This window comes from Myotis daubentonii, chromosome 15 (genome assembly GCF_963259705.1).
Source record: "Myotis daubentonii chromosome 15, mMyoDau2.1, whole genome shotgun sequence".
NCBI lineage: Eukaryota > Metazoa > Chordata > Mammalia > Chiroptera > Vespertilionidae > Myotis > Myotis daubentonii.
In genome coordinates this window covers 445017-458380 of record NC_081854.1, presented here as the reverse complement: position 1 = coordinate 458380, position 13364 = coordinate 445017, and the positions used below count along the sequence as shown (strand labels likewise).

The 13364-nt window shown below is 47.0% G+C and overlaps 2 protein-coding genes across 3 annotated transcripts in view; one reads left to right on the top strand and one right to left on the bottom strand.

The window, feature by feature from the left end:
• Window positions 1-13364, top strand: part of ZNF544 (zinc finger protein 544) — a 276321-nt gene that overhangs the window by 22174 nt on the left and 240783 nt on the right. The window lies entirely within an intron of this gene.
• The window catches only part of LOC132216409 (zinc finger protein 345-like), a 41286-nt gene continuing 36382 nt past the window's right edge, over window positions 8461-13364 (bottom strand). The window contains exons 2-3 of one of the 2 annotated variants that reach the window (XM_059665556.1): window positions 12400-12526; window positions 8461-10854 (exon numbers count right to left, since the gene is read on the bottom strand). In XM_059665556.1, the coding sequence (XP_059521539.1) occupies window positions 10391-10854; window positions 12400-12526 (591 nt within the window). In that variant the 3' untranslated portion in view covers window positions 8461-10390. The remainder of the gene's footprint in view (window positions 10855-12399; window positions 12527-13364) is intronic. The other variant, XM_059665557.1, reaches the window with a different exon arrangement.

Sequence of the window (13364 nt, the reverse complement as noted above, 5' to 3'; positions counted from 1 at the left end):
GGTACATGCCCTTGACTGGAATCGAACCTGGGACCCTTGAGTCTGCAGACTGATGCTCTGTCCACTGAGCCAAACCGGTTGCAGTGGTCGGCAAACTGCGGCTCGGGAGCCACATGCGGCTCTTTGGCCCCTTAAGTGTGGCTCTTCCACAGAATACCGACTTCTGTGCATGGGCCACAAAGTTTCAATCGCACTGCATGTGAGCGCCCACATGTGGTATTTTTGTGGAAGAGCCACACTCACGGGGCCAAAGAGCCGCATATGGCTCCTGAGCCGCAGTTAGCGGACCACTGGGTTAGGGCACAACAGGCTATTTGAAACAGAAAACCATAGGGCCTGGCTGGTGTGGGTCAGTGTGGCTCAGTGGCTGAGCGTCCACTTAGGAACCAGGAGCTCCAGGTTCAATTCCCGGTGAGGGCAGGAGTCCGGGTTAGGGCACATGTGGGCGTTGTTCCCAGCGGGGGGCTTGCAGGAGGCAGTCGATCTATGACTCTCTCTCATCATTAAAGTTTCTTTTCTCTCTCTCCCTCTCCCTTCCTCTCTGAAACCAGTAACATTAAAAAATAAAATAAAATAAAGAAAATGACAGGCTGGCCTTGACTCTGTAGCTCACTTGCCTACTGGGTTCTGCTGATTCACCAAGGTTGCAGGTTTGACTCCGGGTCAGGGCACATATAAGAATCAACCAATGAACGCATAATAAGTGAACAACAAATCGATGTGAGCGTGTGAGTGTGTGTGTGTGTGTGTGTGTTTTATCTCTGTCTAAAGTCAAGAAATAAAAAAATTGCCCTGACCGACTTGCTCAATGGTTAGAGCGTCAGCCCAGGTTTAATTTCCGGTCAATCGCATGTACCTGGGTTGCAGGTTCAATCCCCAGTCCCAGTTGGGGGTGCATGCGGCAGGGCAACCAGTCCATGTGTCTCTCTCACATCCATGCTTCCCTCTCTTTCCACTCCTCTTCCCTCCCTTCACTCTCTCCCTGAAGATTAAAGGAAAAATATCATCGGGTGAGGATTAATAAAAGATAAAATAGCCCTAGCTGGTTTGGCTCAGTGGATAGAGTGTTGACCTGCGGAATGAAGGGTCCCAGGATCAATTCTGGTCAAGGGCACATGCCCAGGTTGAGGGCTAGATCCCCGGTAGGGGGCGTGCAGGAGGCAGCCGAACAATGATTCTCTCTCATCATTGGTGTTTCTATATCTCTCTTCCTCTCTGAAATTAATAAAAATATATTTTAATAAAAAAATAAGCCCTAGCCAAAACCGGTTTGGCTCAGTGGATAGAGCATCAGCCTGCGGACTGAGAGGTCCCGGGTTAGAGTCCGGTCAAGGGCACGTACCTGGGTTGCGGGCACATCCCCGGTGGGGGATGTGCAGGAGGCAGCTGATCGATGTTTCTCTCTCATCGATGTTTCTGGCTCTATCTCTCTCCATTCCTCTCTGTGAAAATCAATAAAATATATTAAAAAAAAAAATAAGCCCTAGCCAACTCGGCTCAGTGGATAGAGCGTCAGCCTGGGGACTGAAGGGTCCCAGGTTTGATCCCGGCCAAGGGCACGTACCTGGGTTGCAGGCTCGATCCCCAGTAGCAGGTGTGCAGAAGGCAGCCGATCAATGATTCTCTCTCATCATTGATGTTTCTATCTCTCTCGCCTTCTCCCTTCCTCTCTGAAATCAATAAAGAAATATATTTAAAATAAAATAAAATAAAATAAAATAAAAATTTAAAAAGAAAAATCACAGGTTTACAGGGTATCACTCATGCTGAAAGCCCATGATACCAAATGTAAATACCTGATATCATTGCAGTTCAACCTCTCTCAGAAGCATTCTTTTTAAGTTATTTTGTTGTTGTTAATCTTCGCAGGAGAATATTTTTTCCATTGAGCTTTTATAGAGTGGAAGGGAGGGAGGGGAGGAAAGTAGGGGGAGAGAGAGAGAGAAACATCAAAGTGAGCAACAAATCAATCGCTTGCCTTCTGCCTGCACCTGGAATAGAGACTGAACCTGTAATTACGGGATGTGCCCTTAAGCCCTTGAGCAGGAATCCAACCCAAGACCCTGCAGGGCTCAGGACAATGCTCTAACCACTGAGCAACCCCAGCAAGGGCTACTATTTTTTTGGTCTTTTTTCTATTTTCCCAGAAACAATCTTTTTTTTTTTTAACAGTAATACCATTTGGTAGTTTGCTCACTCTGTAACACTTTCCCAGAATAAATAAAACCCAGTCTTTAAAACCCTCAAAATGAAGGCTCAGCATGCATTCTCCTGAATAATAAATTTAATTAAATTAATTTTAAAATAAAAAACAAACTAATACAGAATTGGAATTTGGTTCTTTTCCACTTTGCTAAAACGACAAGGAATTTCCTTGTTTTCAAGATACAAGAAGACTTGTGTTTTTTAATATATATATGTATTTTTTAATATATTTTTATTGATTTCAGAGAGCAAGGGAGAGGGAGAAAGAGAGAGAATCATCAATGATGAGGAAGAACCACTGATCGGCTGCCTCCTGCACATTCCCACACCAGGGATCGAGCCCACAACCGGGGCTCGCACTTCGACCGGGAATCGAACCGTGAACTCCAGGTTCGCAGGTCGATGCTCAACCACTGAGCCACACTGGATGGGCAGGGGAGCTCTTAACCCCCATTTTACAAATGGGAAAACTGAGGCTTAGAGAGTGGACCACTCACCTGCTTTCCCGGTTGACTGTCGAAGATCTGGGATTTCCACCGTTCGCATGGTCCGAAGTGTGGGGAGACCGATCCCTCATCTCTTCTCTTTGGCTTCCAGGAAGACTTTGAGGCTCAGAAAATACCCATTCATCCTCACACCTCTGGGTGCAATTCTGTGTCCTGCTGCAGCCAAGCAACCCCCAGGAAGACCAGGAAAATGGGTGAAGACTAAAAAACAAGGATTTATTATACTACTAAGTATTATTCAACTAAGGTTGAATTGCAATTATATATCTGAACTTACGAAAGTGATAAAGTGTATTATCGTTGCACATTGTTCTTTAAAGTGTACTAGGGGCCGATGCACGAAATTCGTGGAAGGGGCTCCAAGGGCCGAGGCAGCAGCAGCCCCGGTTTCATCCGGAAATCTGGAAGGTCGTTCGACCATCCGGTCTAATTAGCGTATTACCCTTTTATTATTATAGATGATGTGTCTGTAATGTTGTGCATAACAAAAACAACTGGAAATATAGGAAATACTATTCCACTACGGAAAGCAACAAGTCCAGCCCTAGCCGGTTTGACCAATGGATAGAGCGCTGGCCCACGAACTGAAGGAAAATGAGTCCGATCCCGGTCAAGGGCATGGACCTCAGTTGCAGGCTTGGTCCCGGCAAGCTGGAGGCAACCAATCAATGTGTTTCTCTCACGTCAATGTTTCTCTGTCTCTCCCCTTCCCTTCCACTCTCTCAAGAAATTAATGGAAAAATATCCTTGGGTGAGGATTAACAACAACAAAAAGGACACTTTATTCTAAGATGTGAGAGACTTGAGCCTTTAGCTATGCTGGAATCCTGGCAACAATGCAATTCTTTTTTTTCAACCAAGTGGGAAACCCTCTTCATTCATGTGAACTTGGGGGGATAATAGTGAGCTGAGAAAAATATAGGAAGATGGGAGCAAAACCAAAAACGTGGAAGAGTGGAAGGAAAGCCATGGCCTCATGTTTCATTGCTTCACCAGTCATTTCCTAATTATCTCATCAGCCTCAGAGGCCCACCTAGGTCTGTGTTATAGATCAATAAAGAAATGTGATTGCAACCAGGCTTCTTCAAATCTTTTTTTTTTTAACTGAGCAAGCAATCAGTTAAAAAAAATGTATTTTTTGTTATAATACCCTAGAGGCCCGGTGCACGACATTTCTGCACTGGGGAAGGTGTGGGGGTTCCTCAGCTCGGCCTGTGCCCTCTTGCAGTCCGGGACCCTTCGGGAGTGGGCCTAAGCCTGCAGGTGGACATCCCCTGAGGGGTCCTTAGCGCTGCTGCAGAGGTGGAAGAGGCTCCGGCCACCACCACTGCACTGGCCAGCTATGAGCCTGGCTTCTGGCTGAGCGGTGCTCCCCTGTGGGAGCACTCACCACCAGGGAGCAGCTCCTGCATTGAGTGTCTGCCCCTTGGTGGTCAGTGCATGTCATAGCGACCGGTCATTCCGCCGTTGGGTCGATTTGCATATTAGGGTTTTATTATATAGGATAATGTGATAGTTCTGTGGAAATATAAAAATAGCAGCTCCTGCCGAAACCGGTTTGGCTCAGTGGATAGTGCGTCGGCCTGCGGACTGAAAGGTCCCAGGTTCAATTCCGGTCAAGGGCATGTACCTGGGTTGCGGGCACATCCCCAGTAGGAGATGTGCAGGAGGAGGCTGATGGATGTTTCTCTCCCATCGATGTTTATAACTCTCTATCTCTCTCCCTTCCTCTCTGTAAAAAAATCAATAAAATATATATTTAAAAAAAAAATAGCAGCTCCTAACAATGAGAAACGTGGAGACAGAGGATTTTAAGGGTACATTTAAAGTAGGGGAGAGTCCTGGCCAGTGTGCTCAGTGGTCAGAACGTCACCCGAGCACCCAAGGGTCGCAGGTTTGATTCCTGGTCAAGGGCACCTGGGTTGCAGGTTCCATCCCCAGCTCCAGGTGGGGGGAAAGTAAAAGGTAACCAATTGATGTGTCTCACATCGATGTTTCTCTCTCTCCTTCCCTCTCTTCCATTTTCTCTAAAAAAAATCAATGGAAAAAATATCCTGGAGTGAAGATTAACAAATAAATAAATAAGGTAGGAGAGGTGATCTGAATACAGCGTGAAGGGGCTTAATGGACAAAAGCGCACAGCACGATGCTCCTGTGCCAGGGGCTTCCCTGGAGTGTCGACCACCTCGGTGCCCATTGTGCCAGAGCCAGAGTGACGGAGAGATTTCCTGTTGTAGTTTAGAAGTGATTTTTAAAAATATATGCATTTTATTGATTTTTTACAGAGAGGAAGGAAGAGGGATAGAGAGTTAGAAACATCGATGAGACAGAAACATCAATCAGCTGCCTCCTGCACACTCCCCACTGGGGATGTGTCCGCAGCCCAGGTACATGCCCTTGACTGGAATCGAACCTGGGACCCTTCAGTCCGCAGGCCGACGCTCTATTCACTGAGCCTAACCAGTTAGGGCTTGAAATGATTTTTATAAGTTCTTTTCATAATTTCTGTTGTCATACATTTTTTTTTTTCAACTCTTCTGTTACTTGTCTTAGCTTAACCATTTTTGAAATTTTGGGTTATGTTTTTCTTTTTAAATATATTTTATTGATTTTTTACAGAGAGGAAGGGAGAGGAATAGAGAGTTAGAAACATCGATGAGAGAGAAATATTGATCAGCTGCCTCCTGCACACCCCCTACTGGGGATGTGCTCGCAACCAAGGTGCATGCCCTTGACTTGAATCGAACCTGGGACCCTTTAGTCCACAGGCCAATGGTCCATCCACTGAGTCAAACCGACTAGGGCTGGGTTATGTTTCAAAATGAAATTTCCTTTCCATTTTAAAAAGGAGAAAGGTTGTTACCTGATTACTGTTGATTTTTAATTTTTGAAAAATACGTCTTTATTGATTTTTTTTTTTTTTTAGAAAGAAAGAAAGAGGAACAGAGAATGAGAACCATCTCTTGGCTGCCTCTTGCATGCCCCCTTCTGGGGATTGAGCCTGCAACCCAGGCATTTGTCCTGACCAGGAATCGAACCAGCAACCTCTGGATGTATGCAGGGATGCTCAACCAACTGAGCCACACTGAATAAATAAGTAAAATCTTGTTTAAGGAAAAAAAACACACAAAAGTAATTATTTCATAAACCAAGAGTTACATCTATTATCTAAGGAGTGAAAATGGATCGCATTACAATACATCTTTGATCTCTTACTGTTCTGTTTGTTAAAAGGTAAACCAGCCTTGGCCAGTGTAGCTCAGTTGGGTGGGCAGCATCTCCTGCACCTAAAGGCTGCTGGTTCAATTCCCAATGCACATGCCAGCATTCAGGGCTCCACCCCTGGTAGAGACCGTGCGGCAGGGAATCAATCAATGTCTAGCTCTCAATGTTTCTCTCTCTTTCTCTCCCTTCATCTCTCTCCAAAATCAATAATAATAATAATAAGAAAAGCCGAAACTGGTTTGGCTCAGTGGATAGAACGTCGGCCTGGGGACTGAAAGGTCCCAGGTTCGATTCTGGTCAAGGGCATGTACCTTGGTTGCAGGCACATCCCCAGTAGGAGATGTGCAGGAGGCAGCTGATCGATGTTTCTCTCTCATCGATGTTTCTCACTCTCTATCTCTCTCCCTTCTTCTCTGTAAAAAATCAATAAAATATATTAAAAAATTAAAATTAAAAAAAAAATAAGAAGAAAAGGTGTTAACCTAGAGGCACAAGAACAATGGACGGGGCTTCCTTAAAACCTTTCACTAAAGAAGTTTTAGGCCTTGGGCAGTGGTCGGCAAACTGCGGCTCACGAGCCACATGCGGCTCTTTGGCCCCTTGAGTGTGGCTCTTCCACAAAATACCACGTGCGGGCGCGCATGTACAGTGCGATTGAAACTTCGTGGCCCCTGCGCAGAAGTCGGTATTTTGTGGAAGAGCCACACTCAAGGGGCCAAAGAGCAGCATGTGGCTCGCGAGCCGCAGTTTGCCAATCACTGGCCGAGGGCAGTGGTCGGCAAACTCATTAGTCCACAGAGCCCAATATCAATAGTACAACGATTGAAATTTCTTTTGAGAGCCAAATTTTTTAAACTTAAACTATATAGGTAGGTACACTGTTATTAACTTAATTAGGGTCCTCCTAAGGCTTAGGAAGAGCCACACTCAAGGGGCCAAAGAGCCGCATGTGGCTCGCGAGCCGCAGTTTGCCAACCACGGGCCTAGGGTCTTTGCAGGACCTAGGAAACAGGTTTCCTTCAACAAGCCCTGAAATTATCCTGTGAAGAAAGGAAAAATTCAGGCTTTGCCAAGAAGTACTTGAGGATGTCACATGTGACCTTTCGTCAGGGTGGTTTTCTTTTCTGTTTATAAATATGTATTCACCGATTTTTAGAGAGAGAGGGAAGGAGAGGGAGACAGAAAGGAGAGGGAGAGGGTAACGCTGGTCTGCTGCCTCCTGCACGCGCCCTACCGGAGATCAGGCCAGCAACCCCACGGGCCCTGACTCGGAACGGAATTGGTGACCTGTCGGTGCAGGGGATGATGTTCAGACAAAGGAGCCACGCAGGCCAGGGCACAGGGTGGTTTCAGAATCTCCTAAAACTCATAGCGCCCAGGCTTCAAATGGGGCCCAGAAAGCCCTGCCATCTTCCCTAGAAGGTCATTGGCAGGAATGCAAAGACGGCAAAACCAGTGAGATATATTTTACCGTTACAGTGTCCCTCTGAAGAACACAACGTGGGATCGGCCCATAAAAACGCTCACCCTTCACGCCGGTGGAGCCACAATGTTTATAAAATGCCCCACAGGCTCGGCCGGCGTGGCTCCGTGGTTGAGTGTCGACCGATGAACCAGGAGGTCATGGTTTGATTCCCGGTCAGGGCACATGCCCAGGGTGCGGGCTTGATCCCCAGTTTTTGGGGGGGGGGGTGCAGGAAGCGGCTGATCAGTGATTCTCTCTCATCACTGATGTTTCTCTCTCTCTCTCTCCCTCAGTCTTCCTCTCTGAAATCAATAAAAATATATTTTAAAAAATACCCCACACAGTAAACAGAACACCCAGTGTGTAAGAGAACTTATACGGTACGGAATTGTACAGTATTGTACAATCCAAAGCAATGCGCAGCAAGTTCAGGTTGGTGACCCGGGAGCTGGAAAAAACTCATGGGAGAACATGGCCCTCCAGCCAGACTCATGAAATTTTCTGTCAGCAAAGGTTTGGGTTCCTGTCCAATGTGAACTCCGAAGAGCTCAGGTTACCCCTAATTTTCTGTAATAAATGAGAGAATAGAGGTCAGCTGCCCTGAGCACGTGTGGATGGTAACGGGCACAAACGGTGGGAACCTGCCATGTGGTAGAGTAAATGGCTTTAACAAAAGAAAATGGCACCCTCGCGGGTCTGGCTCAGTGGATAGAGCGTCAGCCTGAGGACTGAAGGATCCTGGGTTCGAGTCCAGTCAAGGGCACATGCCCAGGTTTTGGGCTAGATCCCCAGTGGGGGGTGTGCAGGAGGTAGCCGATCAATGATGATTCTCTCTTATCGTTGATGTTGCTATCTCTCTCCCTCTCTTTTCCTCTCTGAAGTCAATAAAAATATATATTAAAGAAAAAAAAAGGGAAGAAAATGGCAAAGAGCCCTGGGAAGTTAGGAAGCACACACAGATATACATGCTTCCCACATGACTGAAACTTAATCTCCCACCTGTGACAATGAAAAATATGAGACTGAATGCAGACAGATGGCGTCTCATGGCTTCTTCCAGGATCATTATATGGAACAAGAAAATTGCACATTCCTTACACATAGGAGGTATTTATCCAGCGTGAATTTCACACTGTATAATAAGGTAAATACTTGGGGGAGAAATTTCCCACATTCAGTGTACCCATAAAGCCATCTCCTGGGGGTGAAAGAGTGTTAAGCCATGGGTAAAATATTTTTCACAATTGCTACACCATAGAGCCCACATCCTGTATGAACTCACAGATAATCAAAAACTCCATAAATACAGGTAAAACAATTAACACATTCACTACCCTCATAAGACCTTTTTCCAATATGAAGACTCAAGTGTTATGAAAGGTAAGAATTATGGCCAAAAAATTCCCATTTCCCCCATTTTTGGACTCAAACGCCTACCTCCGGTCGGTGTGAGCTCTCCATTGTCAACTGGACTGGGAACTATCCTTAGAGCTTTTCCCACATTCACTGCAATCGTTAAGGCTTTATCTTGCGTGAACCCGTTGGTGTACACGAAGGTGAGGTTTCCGCATAAAGGATTTCCCACATTCACTGCACACATAAGGCCTTTCTCCTGTGTGACTTCTTTGATGCTGAATGAGTTCGGAACGCTTGAGATAAGATTTCTCACACTCGCTGCATGCATGAGGCTTTAACCCAGTGTGAACGCTCTGATGATAACGGAGGCCGGAGCCAGATGAAAAAGATTTGCCACATGCTCGACATTCATAAGACTTTTTGCTTGTATGAATTCTCTGATGATTCCGGAAGGAGTAACAAGAGGTAAAAGATTTCCCACATTCACGGCACTCATAGCGCCCATCTCCAGTGTGCACTGCCCGATGATAGCGAAACTTCCTCTGGTGGTGAAAGAGCTCCCACATACAGTGCACGCATACGGCTTTTCTCCTGTGTGATCCCTCTGATGATTTCTGAGATTAAAACTGGATGAAAAAGATTTCTCACATTCATCGCACCGATGCCTCTCTCCTGTGTGAACTTGCTTGTGGGTGCGAAGTCGGTGGCCTCGGAAAAAGCATTTCCCACCGTCGCTGCACGCAAAGGGTCTTTCTCCTGTGTGTGTTCTCCGATGTTGCATGAGGTTGGACTTTGAAATAAAAGACTTCCCACATTCACGGCACTGATAAGGCCTTTCTCCAGTGTGAATTTTCTTGTGGTAGTTAAAGGTATGGTTGGCAATAAAACACTTCCCACATTCGCTACACTGGTAAGGCCTTTCTCCCGTGTGAACCCTCTGGTGTATACGAAGTTGTTGTCTTAGGATAAAAGATTTCCCACACTCACGGCACTGATGAGGTCTTTCTTTTCTGTGGACTCTCTGATGATGACTGAGGATGAAGACAGATGAAAAAGCTTTCCCACATTCACTACATTCATAAGACTGTCTTCCACTGTGAATTACCTGGTGCCGACTGAGGGAAGACTGTTGGTGAAAGGATTTCCAACATTCGCTGCACTCATAAGGCCTTTTTCCTGTGTGTGCTCTCTGGTGCAGAATGAGTATGGAACTACCGGGAAAGGTTCTCCTGCATTTGCTGCACCGGAAAGGCCTTTCTCCCGTGTGCACTCTCCGGTGTAGAGTAAGGACTGATCGCCTGGTGAAAGATTTCCCACACTCACGGCATTCATGGGGCCTTTCTCCAGTGTGAACTCTCCAATGCAGAATGAGGTAAAATTTTCTTCTAAAGGACTCCCCACACTGCGTGCACTCGTAACGCCTTTCTCCAGAGTGAACGGTCCGTTGTCGAATGAGGATGCATCTCCGGCTAAAAGATGGCGCACATTCACGGCACAAGTCACATTTCTCCCCAGCGTGACTTCTCCAGGGATAAATGAGCACAGATTTTGGGTGAAAGGACTTCCCACATTTGCCGCACTTGTACTGCCTTGGGCCACAGTGAAATCTTCGATGCTGACTGAGGGTTGAGGTTCACCTAAAAGACTGGCCACACACGGGAAGGCTTTTACCTGGATGCACTCTCTGGTGAACAGCGAATGAGGACTGATCCCCGAATGTTTTCCCACATGCACTGCACATAAAACACGGTCTTGCGGTGCGAACATCTTGGTCCTGAGCACGTGTCCACCTGGGCCTGAACAGTTTCTTATATTCTTGCCAGGCGAAATAATTTTTTCTCTTTTTTTGGTGTTTTTGGAGGTTTGCTCTAAAATGAAATTGTGTCCTATATACCCCACACCTGACCACGTTCTGGCTGTGTGGAGTTCCTTTGTCCTCAGGAAAATGGACTATCTCTCTCAAGACTGGACCACAGCTCTCACAGAAATGGGTCTTGCGGAAACACAGAGCAGCCCTGGAGGAGCTGGCCCATGACACTCCTGCAGAAACACTCTGTTCACAGTTTGCTTGTGCATCCTCTGCTCCACAGCAGTAACCTGAATGCAAATAACATCAGGAGAAGTACAGGTTGACTCTGAGAATGACACCATGACAAATGTGCACTAGTCACATCGGGAAATAAGCCTACGGCTTGCTTTTTATGAAAAGAGTTAAAATCTGGTTTAGGACGCTATTACTGGGCATTAGTACACCTCTAAGGCCAAAGAACTGAGACACACCAACCAAGGTAAAATGGTAGTTTTTGCATATGACTGATTCTTTTCAGATTAAACCACACTGTTCTAAGATGTTTTAGTAAACCTCATAGTAATCACAAAGCAAAAAACCTACAGGAGATAAACCAAAAACATAGGTGCAGGAAATAAAGCACACATCTATGTAAAATCATAAATTCACAAAGGAAGATCGCAAGAGAGTAAAAGAAAGGAACGGAGGAACTACAAAACAACCAGACAAAACCTGACAAGATACCAACCCTCAAGTACTTAAACGCTCTTCAATCAAATCACACACAGGGGCTGAATGGGTTAGAAAAACGAGTTAAGCCCCGACCAGCATGGCTCAGTAGTAAGAGTGTCAAGGGTTCTATTTCCGGTCAGGTGGGTGGCAGGTTGTGAGAGCGATCCCAGGACTGGGCGATTCCATCGTGAGGCAACCAATCCATGTTTCTCTCTCTCTCCCTCCCTCTGCGTTCCCCTCTCTAGAATCAATAAAATAACTTATCCTCAGATGAGGACTAAAAAACTAAACAAAAAAAGTTCAAACCATATGTTGTCTGTACGAGACTCAAGCTTTAACCAAATATATAAGCTGAAAGTTTAGAAATTGAAAAAATAATCTATGCAAATGTAAGTCAAAAGAGAGTAGACTATACTTGTAAGTAGCTATACTTCTAGAGAAAATAGACTTTAACTCAAAACCTGTCACAAAAACTCATTATATTAATGATTAGACACCCAGTGCACGAAATTCATGCACGGTTAGGGTCCCTAGCAGCTACCGACTGCTGCCCAGTACCTTCTTTCATTCTGCGCCGCCCCCTGGTGGTCAGCGCACGTCATAGCGAGTGGTCGAACTGCCAAGGGGACACTTTGCATGTTAGGCTTTTATATATATATAAAGAAATCGACTCAGATCCTGGCCAGGTGGCTCAGTTAGTGAAAGCATCACCCTGATACACTCAGGTTACAGGTTCCTTCCTTGGTCAGGGCACACACAAAACGCAACCAATGGAGCTTCTGGCCAAGCGGGCTGCAGAGGTGAATGGGGTACTAACCCCCCCACCCCCACCGCCCCCACAACCACATCAAAATTACAACTAAACTACAGAACCATCATTCAGATCGGCACACTGCCCGGGCCAGGGAGGGGGCAAGCTTGGTGAACGGCATTAGGCTCACGGCATCCCGTCCCTACGAGAAGAGTTCAGTGCAGCAGGTATTGGGGCTGCAGCAGAGAGAAGAGGGCAGGGCCTGGGGTCCACAGGGAGCATGTGGGGCCCACAGATCAGCCTCTGGGGGAAGGAGGGGGGGCAGGGCAGAGCCTAGTCCATGTCCCCGGTGAGACGGTGAGAGTCTTACCCAGAGAGGATGCAAGGGCCAAGTTCTCCAGCATCACCTCCTGGTACAGGCGTCTCTGAGCCTCGTCCAGGAGCCCCCACTCCTCCCAGGAGAAGTACACGGCCACGTCGTCAAAGGTCACGGGGTCCTGTCGAGACGGGGACAGGGGAAACCATCCACTTTTGTACCACACGCAGCACGGCCAGGGTGAAGGATTAAAGACAGACGAGAGAATAAAGCTGGGGCTAGGTGGGACGCTGCTCTCGGATGGAGAGACAGCACCTCGGCCTGCAAGCAGAGTCTTTTTTTTTTTTTTTTTTAAATATATTTTATTGAATTTTTACAGAGAGGAAGGGAGAGAGATAGAGAGTTAGAAACATCGACCAGCCGCCTCCTGCACATCTCCTACTGGGGATGTGCCCGCAACCCAGGTACACGCCCTTGACCGGAATCGAACCTGGGACCTTTCAGTCCGCAGGCCGATGCTCTATCCACTGAGCCAAACCGGTTTCGGCTGGAGTCTTTATTTTATAGACAGGTCCACGAGGCAAAGCGAGGGCGTGCCCAAGATGTCTACCATGTTCTCGCCTCTACTCAATGACAGGCACCTGAACTCTTATCAAGCTTTCTTTTTGCAGAACTTGCTGCACCTCCCGCAGCCCCTATCACTCGGCCACCTAGGACCACAGGTTCGGACCACAAGGTCAAGCTCACAACCGTAGCCTTTGGCTGTACCTGTGCTGGGAGGAGCTGTGCCCGCCACGCCGGGACTTGCACGTGGCTTGGCTACGAGAGGACCGTGCCCTCTCATTAGTCCGAGGCTTGAACCTGCCCAAACGCTGTAGCCGCTCTCCACACACTTGGTCTTTCTGAGACGCTCCCCGTCCAGCCCTCACACACCTTCCCACGGCTCCTCCTCCTCCTCCAGGGCGGCCTCCCTCCCAGGAGACACCAGGCCCTGGGGACCCTGATGTCTGCTCACCGAT